The sequence below is a fragment of the Oncorhynchus kisutch genome, linkage group LG30 (genome assembly GCF_002021735.2).
Source record: "Oncorhynchus kisutch isolate 150728-3 linkage group LG30, Okis_V2, whole genome shotgun sequence".
Classification (NCBI taxonomy): domain Eukaryota; kingdom Metazoa; phylum Chordata; class Actinopteri; order Salmoniformes; family Salmonidae; genus Oncorhynchus; species Oncorhynchus kisutch.
Window position 1 is genome coordinate 18571030 of NC_034203.2, and position 18223 is coordinate 18589252.

Consider the following 18223-nt stretch of genomic DNA (forward strand, 5'->3'; position numbering starts at 1 on the left):
CTGACCTCCTCCCTGTAGACTATCTCATCGTTGTTGGTAATCAGGCCTACCACTGTTGTGTTATCGGCAAACATGATGATGGTGTAGGAGTCGTGCCTGACCATGCAGTCATGAGTGAGCAGGGAGTACAGGAGGGGACTGAGCATACACCCCTGAGGGGCCACCATGTTGAGGATCAGCGTGGCGGGTGTGTTGTTACCTACCCTTACTACCTGGGGACGGCACGTCAGGAAGTCCAGGATCCAGTTGCAGAGCGAGGTGTTTTGTCCCAGGGTCCTCAGCTTATTGATTAGCTTTAAGGGCACTAAGGTGTTGAATGCTGAGCTGTAGTCAATGAATAGCGTTCTCACATAGGTGTTCCTTTCGTCCAGGTGGGAAAGGGCAGTGTTGAGTGCAATAGAGATTGCATCATCTGTGGATCTGTTGGGGCGGTATGCAAATTGGAGTGGGTTTAGGGTTTCTGCCATAATGGTGTTGATGTGAGACATGACCAGCATTTCAAAGCACCAAGGGAAATGGGGATACCTAGTCAGTTGTCCAACTGAATATACAGTGCCTTGCGAAAGTATTCGGCCCCCTTGAACTTTGCAACCTTTTGCCACATTTCAGGCTTCAAACATAAAGATATAAAACTGTATTTTTTTGTGAAGAATCAACAACAAGTGGGACACAATCATGAAGTGGAATGGGCGTGCAAAATTATTCAGCCCCCTTAAGTTAATACTTTGTAGCGCCACCTTTTGCTGCGATTACAGCTGTAAGTCGCTTGGGGTATGTCTCTATCAGTTTTGCACATCGAGAGACCGACATTTTTTCCCATTCCTCCTTGCAAAACAGCTCGAGCTCAGTGAGGTTGGATGGAGAGCATTTGTGAACAGCAGTTTTCAGTTCTTTCCACAGATTCTTGATTGGATTCAGGTCTGGACTTTGACTTGGCCATTCTAACACCTGGATATGTTTATATTTTAACCATTCCATTGTAGATTTTCTTCCAGAATGGTCCTGTATTTGGCTCCATCCATCTTCCCATCAATTTTAACCATCTTCCCTGTCCCTGCTGAAGAAAAGCAGGCCCAAACCATGATGCTGCCACCACCATGTTTGACAGTGGGGATGGTGTGTTCAGGGTGATGAGCTGTGTTGCTTTTACGCCAAACATAACATTTTGCATTGTTGCCAAAAAGTTCAATTTTGGTTTCATCTGACCAGAGCACCTTCTTCCACATGTTTGGTGTGTCTCCCAGGTGGCTCGTGGCAAACTTTAAATGACACTTTTTATGGATATCTTTAAGAAATGGCTTTCTTCTTGCCACTCTTCCATAAAGGCCAGAATTGTGCAATATACGACTGATTGTTGTCCTATGGACAGAGTCTCCCACCTCAGCTGTAGATCTCTGCAGTTCATCCAGAGTGATCATGGGCCTCTTGGCTGCATCTCTGATCAGTCTTCTCCTTGTATGAGCTGAAAGTTTAGAGGGACGGCCAGGTCTTGGTAGATTTGCAGTGGTCTGATACTCCTTCCATTTCAATATTATCGCTTGCACAGTGCTCCATGGGATGTTTAAAGCTTGGGAAATCTTTTTGTATCCAAATCCGGCTTTAAACTTCTTCCCAACAGTATCTCGGACCTGCCTGGTGTGTTCCTTGTTCTTCATGATGCTCTCTGCGCTTTTAATGGACCTCTGAGACTATCACAGTGCAGGTGCATTTATACGGAGACTTGATTACACACAGGTGGATTGTATTTATCATCATTAGTCATTTAGGTCAACATTGGATCATTCAGAGATCCTCACTGAACTTCTGGAGAGAGTTTGCTGCACTGAAAGTAAAGGGGCTGAATAATTTTGCACGCCCAATTGTTCATTTTTTGATTTGTTAAAAAAGTTTGAAATATCCAATAAATGTCGTTCCACTTCATGATTGTGTCCCACTTGTTGTTGATTCTTCCCCAAAAAATACAGTTTTATATCTTTATGTTTGAAGCCTGAAATGTGGCAAAAGGTTGCAAAGTTCAAGGGGGCCGAATACTTTCGCAAGGCACTGTATTCAACTGAAATATGTCTTCTGCATAGGCAGATATCCTTTGTGTTCTTGGGCACAGGGACTATGGTGGTCTTCTTGAAACATGTTGGTATTACAGAGTCAGTCAGGGACAGGTTGAAAATGTCAGTGACCACTTTCCAGTTGGTCAGCACATGCTCAGAGTACACGTCCTGGTAATCCATCTGGCCCTACCGCCTTGTGAATGTTGACCTGTTTAAAGGTCTTACTCACATCGGCTACGGCGAGTGTGATCACACAGTCGTCCTGAAAAGTTTATGCTCTCTTGCATGTTTCAGTGTAACTTGCCTCAAAGCGAGCGTAGAAGTAATTTAGCTTATCTGGCAGGCTCGTGTCACTGGGCATCTCGTGGCTGTGCTTCCCTTTGTAGTCTGTAATAGTTTGCAAGTCCTGCCACAACCGACGAGTGTCAGAGCCGGTGTACTATGATTCAGTCTTAGTCCTGTATTGATGCTTTGCCTGTTTGACGGTTCGTCAGAGGGCCTAGCGGGATTTCTTATAAGCTTCCGGGTTAGAGTCCCGCTCCTTGAAAGTGTCAGCTCTATCCTTTAGCTCAGTGCGGATGTTGCCTGTAATCTATGGCCTCTGCTTGGGGTATGTACGTATGGTCACTGTGGGGATGACATCATCGACATCTTTATTGATGAATTCAGTGACTGATGTGGTGTACTCCTCAATGCCATCGGAAGAATCGCTGAAAATATTCCAGTCTGTGCTAGCAAAACAGTCCTGCAGCTTAGCATCTGCTTCATCTGACCACTTTTTTATTGACTGAGTCACTGAGTACTTCCTGCTTTAGTTTTTGCTTGTAAGCAGGAATCAGGAGGATAGAATTATGGTCAGATTTGCCAAATGGAGGGCGAGGGAGAGTTTTGTGTGTGGAGTAAACATGGACAGTATATTCTTACTGTATACATTAATCATAATGGTAGTTTGGCTTAGGAATACTTTACTTATCCCGGCTGCATGCTATTTTGGTACGGTATAGTATCAGGGATCAAGTAGAGACCGTGCAGACCGTGTGAAGTAACAATGTTTATTGTAAAAACAGGGTCAGGCAAACGACAGGTCAAGGCTGGTCAAGGTTGATAATCCAGAGTAGGAGCAAGGTACAGGACGGCAGGCAGGCTCAGGGTCAGGGACAGGCAAAGTGGTCAGGCGGGTACAGGGTCAGGAAAGGCAAGGGTCAAAAACCATGAGGATGAGAAAAAGAGAGTCTGGGAAAAGACAGGAGCTGACAGGACAATACTGGTAAGCATGACAAACAAGACAAACTGGCATAGACAGACAGAAAACACAGGCATTAATACCCAGAGGATAAGTGGGGAAGATGGGCGACACCTGGAGGGCGTGACATATAGTGCCTATTCTCTTTGTCTGAATCATTTTTATAAAAAATTATAAATAAAGTAATATAACTAATTTTTCAGATTGCAAATGTGAAGAGGCTGTTGACCAGCAGTGGATATGTTACTGCGAGTGTAACAGTACAACTTTAGACCGTCCCCTCGCCCATACCCGGGCGCGAACCAGGGACCCTCTGCACACATCAACAACAGTCACCCACGAAGAATCGTTACCCATCGCTCCACAAAAGCCGCGGCCCTTGCAGAGCAAGGGGAACCACTACTTAAAGGTCTCAGAGCAAGTGACGTCACCGATTGAAACACTATTTAGCGCGCACCGCTAACTAAGCTAGCGTTTCACATCCGTTACACGAGCAATAGTGATACGTTCAAAGAGAGTTTGGATTCCAGGCTGAATTTCACATCTAGCTCTGTCCCCTTGACGATCCAGAGGTTGCAGCTGTCTGACTCTGCTGTGTACTACTGTGCTCTGAGGCCCAATGTGACAACAAGAGATTCAGACACTGTACAACTCAGGTTAGAGTGTTCAGACAATTTCAAAAGCTGACGATACACAGAAAGAATAGGAGACAAGGATTTCATCATCTCATCATTGTCTAGTTACATCAGAGTGGTATTACTCTTCTCCCACTGATCTCACAGTAGCAGACATGGAACCCTGGCTGAGGAATGTACTGATTCTTACTGCATTTTGTTATGGTATTATAATATTATTTTAATGATTTGTTCTCTGCCTTTGCTCTCATTCCGTTCTTTTATCAAACATATATTTCTCACTACAATACAACCAGTGTTAAGTTCATACTTTTTCTTCCCTCAATCATGTTGCTTGATTATTTTCCACAAATGTGTATTACATTATTTTCCAGAATGCAGAGGAGAAGATTCAGTCATTCAGCCACCAGGAGATGTGATCGCTACTGAGGGAGAACAGGTCACACTGGACTGTCAATTTGACGCAGGTGATACTAGAAATCTCAACCTGTTCTGGTACAAGCATGAAGTAAATGGCTTCCCAAAGTTCATGTTGGGCCGTTTTCCTTTTGGAAGTAAAAATGCCACCGAGTTCAAGGATAGATTTGATGCCCATCTCGATGCAGACTCCAAGTCAGTCCCCTTGACGATCCAGAGGGTGCAGCTGTCTGACTCTGCTGTGTACTACTGTGCTCTGAGGCCCACTGTGACAACAGGATATACAGCCTCATTACCAAAACTATTTGTTTGTGTGATATAAAACTCTTAGAGAGCCTAGTGGAAGCCCCTCCTCAATGCTTCCTAAGGCAGAGTTAAAGAAGTGGTTTCAAAAGCTTTTGATACATACAAGTGTGTTTGCTCTCTCCCTACCTACCCATCTCACAGTAGACATGGAATCTTGGCTGAAGAATATTCTGATTCTTTCTGCATTTTGTTGGGGTATGATACATTTTTTGATTTGCTTACTGCCATTGCTTTAATTATCCCTTTATGTTGTGATAAATAGAGAAAGTTGCTCACTCTATATTCTCCCAATGATTTAATGGGTATAAATCATCAAACACCCTTTCTTTTTCTACTTACATCATTTCTCTCCAGAATGCAGAGGAGACAGAGTGTTACAGACAAAAGGAGTTGAGACAGCTACCGAAGGAGGACAAATAACACTTGTCTGTCATTATGAAACAGACGATCCAAGTCCATATCTATTCTGGTACAAACAGCAAGCAAACGACTACCTCAAGTATATGCTTATGCGGCACAAATTTGGAACCGGGGACAATGCTACTGAGTTCAAGGAGAGATTTCATGCCGATCTAGATGCCAACTCCAAATCAGTCCCCTTGACGATCCAGAGGGTGCAGCTGTCTGACTCTGCTGTGTACTACTGTGCTCTGAGGCCCACTGTGACAACAGGAGATACAACCCCTTTACAAAAACATACTGAGCTACACACTGACAATACACCTGTCTGTACAGTATACAGCACCACTTTGAAATTGACACAGTAACTTTCACACTACCTCCTTGATACTACCAAGACTAGTGGTAGCAGATGATGATAATCATTGCAATGATAATGATGATTGTAGAGTAAGTCATTTTTTTATGCCAATAAAGTTACCTCTTCCAATTCAGCTCTAAATTTCATCTTAGTCTCATAGAGTAGAAGTAGCATAGTACATGTAAATCCGGGACAATCAAATTAGCATGAAATGTTATGTTTGTTATGGTTACTTAAGACAGAAAGTTACTTAAGCCAAATCCTTAACCCTTTCAGATAACCACTCCTCTAATCCTAACCTTAACCCATTAACCTAACTCCTAACCCTAACCCCTAATCTAGCTAACACTAGCCAGCTAGCTAACGTTGGTGTTAGCCACCTAGTCACCTACTGTAGCTATCAGCCACAACACATTGGAATTCGTAACATATTGTTCAATTTGCAAATTAATAACATATTGTATGTTTTCAAATTGACATCCACAAATGAGTATATAGCATTTGAAATGTAACATATCATACTAAATGGACTGGTTCAGATTTACTTACAGGATAATACAAAATGCTCTGAGACCAGGTTGTTTTTGTAGACATAAGAGACATTAAAATGCCATTACAATATGTCATAGATTAGGAAATAGACTATTGTTTTGTTTTTAGAGATGGCCTTGTAGTGTTACTTAGATGAATTTAGAAAAAGTAATATTCAGTATTGTGTACATAGTAATGGAAAAACCAGCATCAACCACAAGGGGGCCACATTACCAAGAAAGTGTTGCTTTCTACTTTAAAATGACTTGTTTACAGTATTTGAACATCCCCTCTGTGCTGTGCTGCATGGTCTAGGTCTGTGCTGTCACTAAGACAGGAATCAAGCGAGCAAACCAGTTTCTATATTGTAACATCAGTGTGTCTTGCTCTTTGTATCCTATGATAATTATGGGACATTGACTGTGATAGTTTGTTTAGGGTGTTGCAATTACAGATAGAACCTTACTCCTCTGAAATGTCAATCTTGGTTCTAACTGACACTTCTGAATTAGACATGTTCAGTTTTTAAGAAAACTGTAGCATTTGAATACATAAATAATATGATAATACTATTTGACCAAGATAGAGTAGTAACACCTCATCAAATACATTAGGATGTATTATGATCATCAGGCAAATTACTATCATCACTGAACAACGATGTGACAACATCATTTACTTTAAGACTTCTGACAGTGTTGTTATTTTGCTTGCATGCCATTATTGCTGGCTAGATCACCTTAGATCATACTTAGAGAGAGATTGCAAAGACATGTTCTGATTGGTCTGTCTTTATTTGCACAGGCTTGTGATTGGATTGCAGATAGAACCTTATAGCACCAAGTTGAAATGGGTTAATGCAGATAGAACTTCATAGGTTTAATTTTCTTTCACTTAAAATTAACTTATTCAAAAATCTGACTACACAGACCATGAAGAACCATACATATTTCAGTTATTGTGATGTGACTAACATATTTTCCACAAAAATATCATATCGAACCTTAAAGTCCCAAGGCATTCTTCTTTGTTTCCAGAATGCAGAGCAGCAGACAGTGTTACTCAGTCGAAGAGAGAGGTGACTGCTTATGCTCTCCTGCAACTATACAGTGAAGGCAGATCATCTGCTGTGGTACAGACAGTACTCTGCATTAGGTCTCTAATTCCTTTATCTCGTAACAACTAACAATAATCCATATAAGGTGAGAGGTGACCCACAAGACTTTAGACTGTCTGTTAATCTGAATGAAGAGGCAACCCGTGTGGATCTGGGGATCTCCTCTGCTGAAGTGACAGAGTCTGCTCTGTACTATAGTACTACACCCTGATGGCCACAGTTACAGGAACCCCAGATTCACTGTACAAAATCCTTTCATATGGGATTCATACAATAAAATGGAGGGAATCTACCTCCTACACTACCCAGTGGAGGGAATGAGAAATGCAGTCTCACTGAAGAGAGGACAAATGAGAGGAGAGGGCAGGAGGGAAGTGGAGAGAAGAGGAGACATTGAGCATCTCTATATCAACTGTACTTTGGGGTGGAGCTTGTAGGTAAACTAAGCAGAAATTATCAACAATTAAACCTTGCAGATGAAGTTGGTTTGGAGTATTCAGCTTCCTTTGTACTATTAGTCAGTTTGACTTCCAACCCCAGCCATGTTGTTCATCTGGTCACTTATTATATTCTCAGTAATAGGTAAGTTATGGCTTTTAAAGTAGTGTAATGTTTTCTGTTTTGAAAATTACAACGATAAATAAAAAAATATATAAAAAAATGACTCAATGTTCATCTCTTCCCATTTGCAGGTGACACCTATGAGCAGACTATAGAGCCAAACCAACATGAAGTGTATGCAGAAGTGGGTAGTAATGTTCTTCTTTCATGCAACTACTCCTCAGCGTACAGTCTACTATGGTATAAACAGTCTCCAGGATCAGCTCCCCAATACCTTCTGCTCATCCAGCACTCCACTGGGAATGAATATAAAGATGATTCTCTTGACTCTCGCTTCTCTGGTAAACTGAACAAAGAGAAGACCCGTGTGGATCTGGAGATCTCCTCTGTTGAAGAGACAGACTCTGATATGTACTACTGTGCTCTGACTCCCACAGTGACAGGAAACCCAGAAACACTGCACAAAAACCTAACATCGCCTGAGAGAGTATTTCAACTCTGTAGTTCTAGGTTTTGTTTGACAATTAGTGACATCAAACATGCACCCATTCTACTGTGTCAAGAGGAGGAGCTTAGTGTTATACATAACATGTAATGAGTGGAACTGATTCAACCAGTGAGTGAATGTTCCAAGAGAAGATAATTCAGACTCTGCTCTGTACTACCGTGCTCTGAAGATGACAGCCTGGTTTGCTGGTTTTCTCAGGAGTCCCTAAAACATTAAATAACTCAAATTTAAAAAATCGTTCACCTAACACTAGCTAGCTGGCAAATGTTAGCTCGTCAGATAACTTGCTAAATGGCGATTTTCGTAAATGAACTTCATAACAAAAAAATATGCAGAAACATTTGTCTCTAAATTAACTAACATATTCCTCTCAATTGTACATTTCTTGCTTGACTTGTAATATTTTGTCAGCCATCTTTGTTGAAGAACGCCACAAGACAAGGGTGGCTCGCGTCAAAATTTGTCATCAGAACCACTCGATATGATTGGTCATGTATAAACCTTGGGACCCAAATGCATTATGACTGCTCTAACTCCCCATTGTGGTGGTCTGGAGCAATGAAGCTGTGACGCTGGGTACCTCTAAGTCCCGCGGTGCAAGCTCACAACTTTTAATGGAGGAACCATTGTATCCTCGACTGTCAGTTCATGTTGACAAAGTAGCTGAACGTGTGGATCTGAAGAGCTCCTCTGCTGAAGTGACAGACTTTGCTCTGTACTACTGTTCTCTGAGGCACACAGTGACAGGAAACCCAGACATAACAATCCTTGTTGTGAACTGTTTCAGATCTAATTGTTATCTGTCTTTTCCAACTCAGTATTACAAAACTTTAATGCTAAATGAAGTTCACATTATCAGTCCTTATTCACCCCAATCAATACCATTTCAATCAAAAAGATATACAGCATAGCTCCCTATCTTCTATTGAGGGCCTGACCTCACCTCAGCACTACACTAACCTCTATTTCTCTGAGCAGGTGGCTCCTCCTCCTGACAGTGGAGGTAGTTGCAGGACAGACAGACTACAGCCATACATTACATTTCACATATCACATCTTGCAGATCACAGTACACTGCACATCACATATCACAATACACTGCATATCACAGAACACAATACACTGCACATCACATATCACAATACACTGCATATCAGACAGCTGAGTCAACCCTGTGCTGTAGCTGCATTTTCTGTCACACACACCATGATGTCGCTCACTTCAATCTTGCTGTTTTCAGCAGTTGTTGGTAAGTAAGGTTTTATATCAAGAAATTGCCACACTGTTTGGCATTATTTCATTGTAAATATTGGGCTGCTTCAAATATAAAATAAGAGGTTTTCATGTTTAGTCTCATGCTTATTTTCTTCTCCTTCACAGGTGAAACTTTAGAGGATGATATTACTCCAACCAGTCCTGAGGAGTATTATTTAGAGGGTATCAGAGTAAAGATCTCCTGTAACTATACAGTGAAGGCAGATGGTCTGCTGTGGTACAGACAGTACTCTGGATCAGGTCTCCAATTCCTTTACTTCGTAACAACTAACAATAATCCATATAGGTGAGAGGTGATCCACAAGACTTTAGACTATCTGTTCATCTGAATGAAGAGAGAACCTGTGTGGATCTGGAGCTCCTCTGCTGAAGTGACAGACTACTCTGTACTACTGTGCTCTGAGGCCCACAGTGACAGGTGTCGTGGAAATTTCCTGTATTACCAAATCATGAGAGAGCAAACCACACACAAGTCAGATTTATCATAAAGTCCATCTTTAATTATACATGAGCTTCACCATAGCCCTGTTTGACTCTCAGATCAATTCAGTGTCTATAACTGAATTCTCTGAGAGTGCTTACAAAACAGTTCTTAGTATCATTTATAGCCAAGACACACCCCTCTCAACTCACATGACAAATAACACAGATCTTAGGAACATTACACAAAGGAAGATTTACTAGTCAGAGGAGTATCCCATAGCCAGACAGCATTAGCTATAAATTATCGTTCAGTTTGCTCTCCTAAAGCAAAGTTCCTATCTTGTTATTGGTACCACTTAGGACCAAAACATTAGCTGTCAATGGCATATATCAATTGTCAATTCTAGACACTCCCATCAAAACTACAACCCCTCCTGGACAAGCTCACGTAGAGGAGTGGCTGGCACACAGACATTGTGGAGCCACCTAACTGGTTCCCCATTAATCACACCATCCCTTCACATGGTTTAGGAATAGTTACAGACACATTCACAGATAAGACAAACCGGACCTCTCCCCTCTCTGGGCCCCAAGTAACTTTTTTCCCACATAAGCAGACTTATGAAAATTAATAAAACATCTTATTTATCAATGTTACCTAAAGTGCTACCACACAGGAAACCCAGAAACATCTCAAAAACCTGACTGCAATAAAGTCCTATGTTAGATGCTGGGTTAAACTTGGAACATTGTTATACTCAGAAGTATAGTATCTGAGGAGTGAAAGAGACCTATTTTTTACATCAGAAGTTAATGGTAATCTTTAGGAGCTAGATGGTTTTGGAATGTGTTGGGTGGACGGGAGGAAGTCACATGATTGCTATAGCGGATACAGGTGGAGATCTTTGGATTAGGCATCAAGGGGATTGAGGTCAGATCCAATGGTTTATTACCCTATCACTTTGTTAAAATATTTAAGGATTGGAGAGAAGGAGGAGTGCCTAAATTGGAGTATATACTATATACTTGTGGTGGTGAAAAAATGTTTTCGTCTGAATTCTGCTGTATTGACCCTCTGGGCAGAATAAACTTGGTTAAGCTGTCATGATGTCCGTTCCGTGTTTTACTAACACCTACAAGTAAACACCATGAACTAGGCAAGCATCTGCATACACATTATCAGAGATCATGTTCATGGTAATCCATCAATTAAGTCACATTTGTTCATCACAGATTATAATGTTGATGTAATGTGGGTCCATTTTCTGACGAGGAGGATCTAAGATGAGAGGTGGAGAGATGATTCTCCTCTAACTGAATGGAACAGTGGGATGTCTTCAGTTCTGCCTCCTGATAACACACTGTTACACCCATCACCATGTTTCTCTACCCAGTGTTTCTCCTCTCTGCACTTGTTGGTGAGTATTAGTCTTACATAACATACTTTTAGTTTATTCAAGGTAACAGTCAAGTGTCATTTGAAAATAGCACTTTCTCAAAGAAATGTAAATGACTGATTATCTTTTCACTTGTAATGAACATGACACATAGTATGTAATAAATTCCCATGAACTGAAAATGTTTTTATAAACTTAACTTTATTACACTAGGCAGTTATGAAAATGACATAAAACCAATTTAAGAGACAGAACATGGCATGGAGGAAGCAGTGTTACACTGTCTTGTAACTACTCTGTCTCAGTAGACTATCTTCGTCAATATCCCAGATCAGCACCGCAATTCGTCCTCTTCACTACAGTCACCTCAGACCCCTCTGTATTTAGAGCTAAACCTGAAGACCCTCGACTGTCTGTTAACCTGAATGAAGAGAGAACCCGTGTGGATCTGGGGAGCTTTTCTGCTGAAGTGACAGACTCTACTCTGTACTACAGTACTACGCCGTGACGGCCACAGTTACAGGAACCCCAGATTCACTGTACAAAATCCTTTCATATGGGATTCATACAATAACATGGAGGGAATCTACCTCCTACACTACTCAGTGGAGGGAATCAGAGATGCAGTATCACTGAAGAGAGGACAAATGAGAGGAGAAGAGAGTGCAGGAGGGAAGTGGAGAGAAGAGGAGACACTGAGCATCTTTATAGCAACTGCAGTTTGGGGAGGAGCTTGTAGGTAAACTAAGCAGAAATTATCAACTGTAAACCTTGCAGATGAAGTTGGTTTGGAGTATTCAGCTTCTGTTGTGCTATTAGTTAGTTTGACTTCCAACCCCAGCCATGTTGTTCATCTGGTCAATTATTACATTCTCAGTAATAGGTAAGTTATGGCTTTCAAAGTAGTGTAATGTTTTCTGTTTTGAAAATTACAACGAAAAATAAAAAAATATATAAAAAATGATAAAAAATGATTCAATCTCTTCCCATTTACAGGTGGCAGTTATGAGCAGACTATCGAGCCAAACCAACATGAAGTGTATGCAGAAGTGGGTAGTAATGTTCTTCTTTCCTGCAACTTCTCCTCAGCGTACAGTCTACTATGGTATAAACAGTCTCCAGGATCAGCTCCCCAATATCTTCTGCTCATCCAGCACTCCACTGGGAATGAATATAAAGATGATTCTCTTGACTCTCGCTTCTCTGGTAAACTGAACAAAGAGAAGACCCGTGTTGATCTGGAGATCTCTTCTGTTGAAGTGACAGACTCTGCTATGTACTACTGTGCTCTGAATCCCACAGTGACAGGAAACCCAGAAACACTGTACAAAAACCTAACATCGTTTGAGAGAGTATCTCTGCTCTGTAATTCCAGGTTTTATTTGACAGTAGTTTGACACTTTGATACACCAAGTGTGGATATACTGTACGATGTCTACATTGCCTCAGTAATACATGTGTTTATTTTTTACAGATACAAGTGTTGAAGACATAATTAGCCCAGACAGAGATGTAGTGGATTGGTACCTCCAGCACTCTTGATCCTCTCCACAGTTCCTCATACGGGACTACTCTGGGATCATAACTAACACTGATAGTACAAAATGGACCCTCACACATGAAGAAGAGGACAACCTTGTGGATCTGAAGATCTCCTCTGCTGAAGTGACAGACTCTGCTCTGCACTGTACAAAATCTGATCTTGACAATATGAACACAGAGAACCTGAGTCTGAGACCCCTAGAACCAGAGTCTGAATAGATCCGAGGAGGATGTGATGAGGAGGATTATTTAAGACACTGTTTGAAGAGGTAGGGTTTCAGATGTTTTCGGAAGATGGGCAGGGACTCTGCTGTCCTAGCTTTAGGGGGAAGCTGTTTCCACCATTGGTTTGCCAGTACAGAGAAGAGCTTGGACTGGGCTGAGCGGGAGCTTCCCTCCTGTATGGGTTGGATGGTCAAGAGACCTGAGGTTGTTTCGTTTGGGGTGTAGGGTTTTAGTATTACCTGAAGGTAAACTGATAAACTGGACATGGTGGGCTGTCAGATTTACGAAAACATGTTTTGTTCCTCCTCTCAACGCGATTTCATTACTTAAAATCAATGCAACACAAAGCAAAATCAGATCTACTAGTTTGAATCATGTAGGGGAAGTGTGAACCAATAAAGTTAATTCATGACGAGTATTGAGGAACAATTCAAACCGGGTGAGAGACAAATCTTCCAGAATGAACGCTGGCGTATTAGCAAAGAAGACAGTACCTATAATAATTTTGTGCTCGAGTCTGAAACATATTGGCATGGCAGCTAAAGGTATAAGACGATGATGCTAGCTAGCTTCTATGAACAGTAAAACAGGACTAGGTCAAGATAAACATTTTGCAAGAAGTTAGTTGGCGAAACACCATGATATTTACCCATTGGTCAAGAAGTTAGTTGGCGAAACACCATGATATTTACCCATTGGTCAAGAAGTTAGTTGGCGAAACACCATGATATTTACCCATTGGTCAAGAAGTTAGTTGGCGAAACACCATGATATTTACCCATTGGTCAAGAAGTTAGTTGGCGAAACACCATGATATTTACCCATTGGTCAAGAAGTTAGTTGGCGAAACACCATGATATTTACCCATTGGTCAAGAAGTTAGTTGGCGAAACACCATGATATTTACCCATTGGTCAAGAAGTTAGTTGGCGAAACACCATGATATTTACCCATTGTTCAAGAAGTTAGTTGGCGAAACACCATGATATTTACCCATTGGTCAAGAAGTTAGTTGGCGAAACACCATGATATTTACCCATTGGTCAAGAAGTTAGTTGGCGAAACACCATGATATTTACCCATTGGTCAAGAACTTTGAATTTACCAAGCCAAGAACTAATTAACAGAGTAGTATGTTCACAGGTTTGCACCTATACTTGAAATAACTGGGGACATGGGCAGGGAAACCTGTTAGGTGAGATGGAAGGCGTGTATGGTGACACTTTGGAATAGACTGTTGGATATGCCAACTGCCAGAATAGCTAGTGAAGTTTTTCAATGGGATCCATCTATAGGGGGAGCCTGGGCAACTGAAATGTCTGACCTTTTTCAACAGTCTGACTGTGAACACCTGTACAAAAAACAAACAAATTAAACTGTTGATGCAATATGAAAAACATGGGTGGAGATTAATCATAAACCCAAATTGAGAACATTTTGTTTAATTAAGTGTGAATTTATGTGTGAGAGATATATCATGTATAACCTATCTAAAACCAAGAGATCACTATGTGCACAGACAGGTAAGATCAGGGATATTGTCTCTGCGTATTGAAACAAGTCAGCATTGTGGTGAAATGGAAGAGGAAAGACTACATAACTTTTGTGATCTTGAAGAAGATGAAACTCATTTTATCCTCTACTGCCCTTTCTACCACGAAATACGCTTGCACTTATTTCAGAAAGCACCCCAGATATACCATGGCATTTCGTGGCTGAGTGATGAGGAGAAATGTAAATGTTTTTTTTGTCCATTGTATTTATTTCTCTGTATATGGTATGTATGTATGTATGTATGTATGTATGTATGTATGTATGTATGTATGTATGTATGTATGTATGTATGTATGTATGTATGTATGTATGTATGTATGTATGTATGTATGTATGTATGTATGTATGTATGTATGTATGTATGTATGTATGTATGTATGTATGTATGTGTGTATGTATGTATGTATGTATGTATGTATGTATGTATGTATGTATGTATGTATGTATGTATGTATGTATGTATGTATGTATGTATGTATGTATGTATGTATGTATGTATGTGTTAATACAGTATGAAGTGTGTATGTACAGTTTGTATGTATATTATTTTACTGCTCTAGGGATGTAATTATTGTTTGGATAACCTTATTTACTATTATGTATTGATTTACTTTGTATTTTTATTTATTATATGTATTTATTTATTATTATTATTATACAAAATAACAAAAAATCACTCTTTATGTCATGCGCAATACAGAGAACACCGGAAGAAGAGTTATCATTTAATTGCCATAGTGAATTATTGTAATGTTTGTTTATGTGTCAATTAATCCCATAAGGGATGGGTTGCCAATTGGCGAATTGACACCCCAAAAAAATCCTTAACTTTGGGATAGGGGGCAGTATTTTGACGTCTGGATGAAAAGCGTGTCTAAAGTAAACTGCGTGTTACTCAGCTAGGATATGCATATAATTAGAGTTGAGTTGGATAGAAAACACTCTAAAGTTTCTAAAACTGTTAAAATTATGTCTGTGAGTATAACAGAACTGATATGGCAGGCGAAACCCCTTTATTATATTTTACCAGCAACAGTTTCAACCTAGACAGTGCTTTTAATGGGGAAAAATAAACATGAATAGCTATTTATGTTTAATTTCATTGTTATTCGTCTTTACTGCATTTGTTTTAGGCTGGCATAAGGGCAATGAAATGTACCGATTTTTACATATAGTTGCATGTATTTATAAGCTTCGGTCCCAGGAAAACACAGAATTTCTCATTTGGGTCGCAGGCTGAAAAAAGTTTAAGAATCCCCGATCTGGGTTCCTTGATCCTTTCACAGCATTATAAGGCTGCGTGGAGACAATGACTTATCAATGACCCAAGCCCAGCTCAGTTAATCCCTACCATTGTCTCGCTGAGTTATCATAATGATTCAGAAAATGCACATTATCCCAGGGGCATTGAAAGACACAATGTAAGTAATCTAACTGATGTCCCTCCAACTACCCTGAATGCCTCTGTTGATCCCCCAGCTATTGTCTGCAGTAATCATGTGCCTATGAACTAGAGTTATACTGTTAGCACTGAGGCGGTGTGCCCTGGTAGGAAGCCCACTGTGTGCAGCTCAACCTACACTAACATAAATAACATGAGCATGTCTACTGCAGCTAAGCTTTCCAGTAAAGCAATGAAAACAATCAAGCAGAATAGAAAAGTGCTAAAAATAACCCACGTTATCATATGCAGCCAATAACTTATCACATGAAGTTAATAACTTGCTAGTAACAGATGATAATGTATGGTATATCAACAGAGAGGTATATTTTCTGGGTGATTTCAATATTGACTGGCTTTCATAAAGCTGCCCACTCAAGAAAAACTCCAAACTGTAACCAGTGCCTTTAACCTGGTCCAGGTTATCAGTCAACCTACCAGGGTAGTTACAAATAGCACAGGAATAAAATCATCAACATGTATTGATCATACCTTTACTAATGCTGTAGACATTTTCTTTAAAGCAGTATTCAAATCCATCGGATGTAGTTATCACAATATAGTAGCCATATCTAACCAAAGTTCCAAAGGCTGGCCCTAATATAGTGTATAAGAAGTCATACAAAAGGTTTTGTAGTGATTTGTATGTTGATTATGTAAATACAATTTGCTGGTCTGTGGTGTACAATGAGAAGCAACCAGATGCTGCACTTCATACATTTGTGAAATTACTTATTCCAGGTACTAATAAGTATGCACATATTAAGAAAATGACTGTAAAAACTGTTCAATCCCCTTGTATTGATAAGGAATTGAAAAATTGTATGGTTGAGAGGAATGAGGCAAAAGGTATGGAAAATAAGTCTGGCAGCACAACCGATTTGCAAACATACTGCAAATTGAGAAATCATGTGACTAAACTGAATAAAAAGATGAAAATCTACTATGAAACAAAGATAAATGATGCAAAGAATGATAGCAAAAAGCTTTAGAGCACCTTATATTACATTTTGGGCAAAGAGACACATTCAGCTCCATCATTCATTGAATCAGATGGCTCATTCATCACAAAACTCAGCTCATTTTGCCAACTATTTTACAGATATATTTTTTTTTTAAAGATTGTGGGGGCTGTTTTGTTCGACTTCAGTGCAGCTTTTGACATTATCGATTATAGTCTGCTGCTAGAAAAACAAATATGTTATGGCTTTACACACCCTGCTATATTGTAGATCAAGAAATACCTGTCTAACAGAGTACATAGGGTGTTCTTTAACTTCTTAGGGCTAGGGGGCAGTATTCTGAAGTTTGGATGACTGAGGTGCCCAAAGTAAACTGCCTGTTACTCAGGCCCAGAAGCTAGGATATGCATATAATTGGTAATATTGCATAGAAAACACTCAAACATTTATCAAACTGTTAAAATACTGTTTGTGAGTACAACAGAACTGATATGACAGGCAAAACCCCAAGGATAATCCATACATATATTTTTTTGAGCTCACCACTCATTATAATGGCTGTCTATGGGAATATCAAAGGAATACCTCCCATATTGCAGTTCCTAGGGCTTCCACTAGATGTCAACAGTCTTTCGAAAGAGTTTCGGGCTTGTGTTTGAAAAATTAGCTAGAATTTGTAGTTTTTCTAGGTGGATCCCATTTTGGCTGTAGTGTTGTGGCGCGTGTCAGTGAGGGTGCGCACTTCGTTATTTTTCTCCGGTAATGAACATACTATTCTCTGTCTTAAATTTGATCATTTATTTACAAATTAGGGTGCCTGAGGATTGATTAGAAATGTTGTTTGACTTGTTTGGACGAAGTTTATTGGTAACTTTTGGGATTCATTTGTATGCATTTTGAACGAGGGAAACCGATGGAGTACTGAATCAAGCACGCCAACTAAACTGACTTTTTGGGGATATAAAGAAGGACTTTATCAAACAAATCGATCATTTGTGATGTAGCTGGGAACCTTGGAATTGCAAACAGAGGAAGATCTTCAAAGGTAAGTGATTTATTTTATTTCTGACTTTCTTAATGCCTCTGCTTGTTTGGAAAATGTTTGTAATGCTTTTGTATGCGGGGCGCTGTCCTCAGATAATCACATGCTTTTTGCTTTTTGAAATCTGACAAAGCGGCTGGATTAACAAAGTTAAGCTTTTATCTGATGTATAACACTTGTATTTTCATGAATGTTTAATATTACGAATTTTGTATTTTGAATTTCGCGCTCTGCAA

General features: G+C 40.0%; 3 gene segments (V, D, J or C); all 3 read left to right on the forward strand.

The window, feature by feature from the left end:
* Positions 1-3777: 3777 nt before the first annotated feature.
* Positions 3778-4626, forward strand: LOC109875438 (T cell receptor alpha variable 14/delta variable 4-like; the record flags this gene model as incomplete). The annotated part of the segment is given in 2 exon segments: positions 3778-4130; positions 4301-4626. Coding segments are annotated over 2 exon segments (375 nt in total), but the record flags the coding sequence as incomplete, so codon positions are not given.
* Positions 4627-7488: 2862 nt separating this feature from the next.
* On the forward strand, positions 7489-9691 carry LOC109875439 (T cell receptor alpha variable 38-2/delta variable 8-like). The segment is given in 4 exon segments: positions 7489-7639; positions 7750-8105; positions 9105-9129; positions 9507-9691. Coding segments are annotated over 4 exon segments (606 nt in total).
* Positions 9692-12003: 2312 nt separating this feature from the next.
* LOC109875440 (T cell receptor alpha variable 9-1-like) lies at positions 12004-12982 on the forward strand. The segment is given in 3 exon segments: positions 12004-12104; positions 12218-12573; positions 12776-12982. Coding segments are annotated over 3 exon segments (603 nt in total).
* The last annotated feature ends 5241 nt before the right edge of the window (positions 12983-18223 follow it).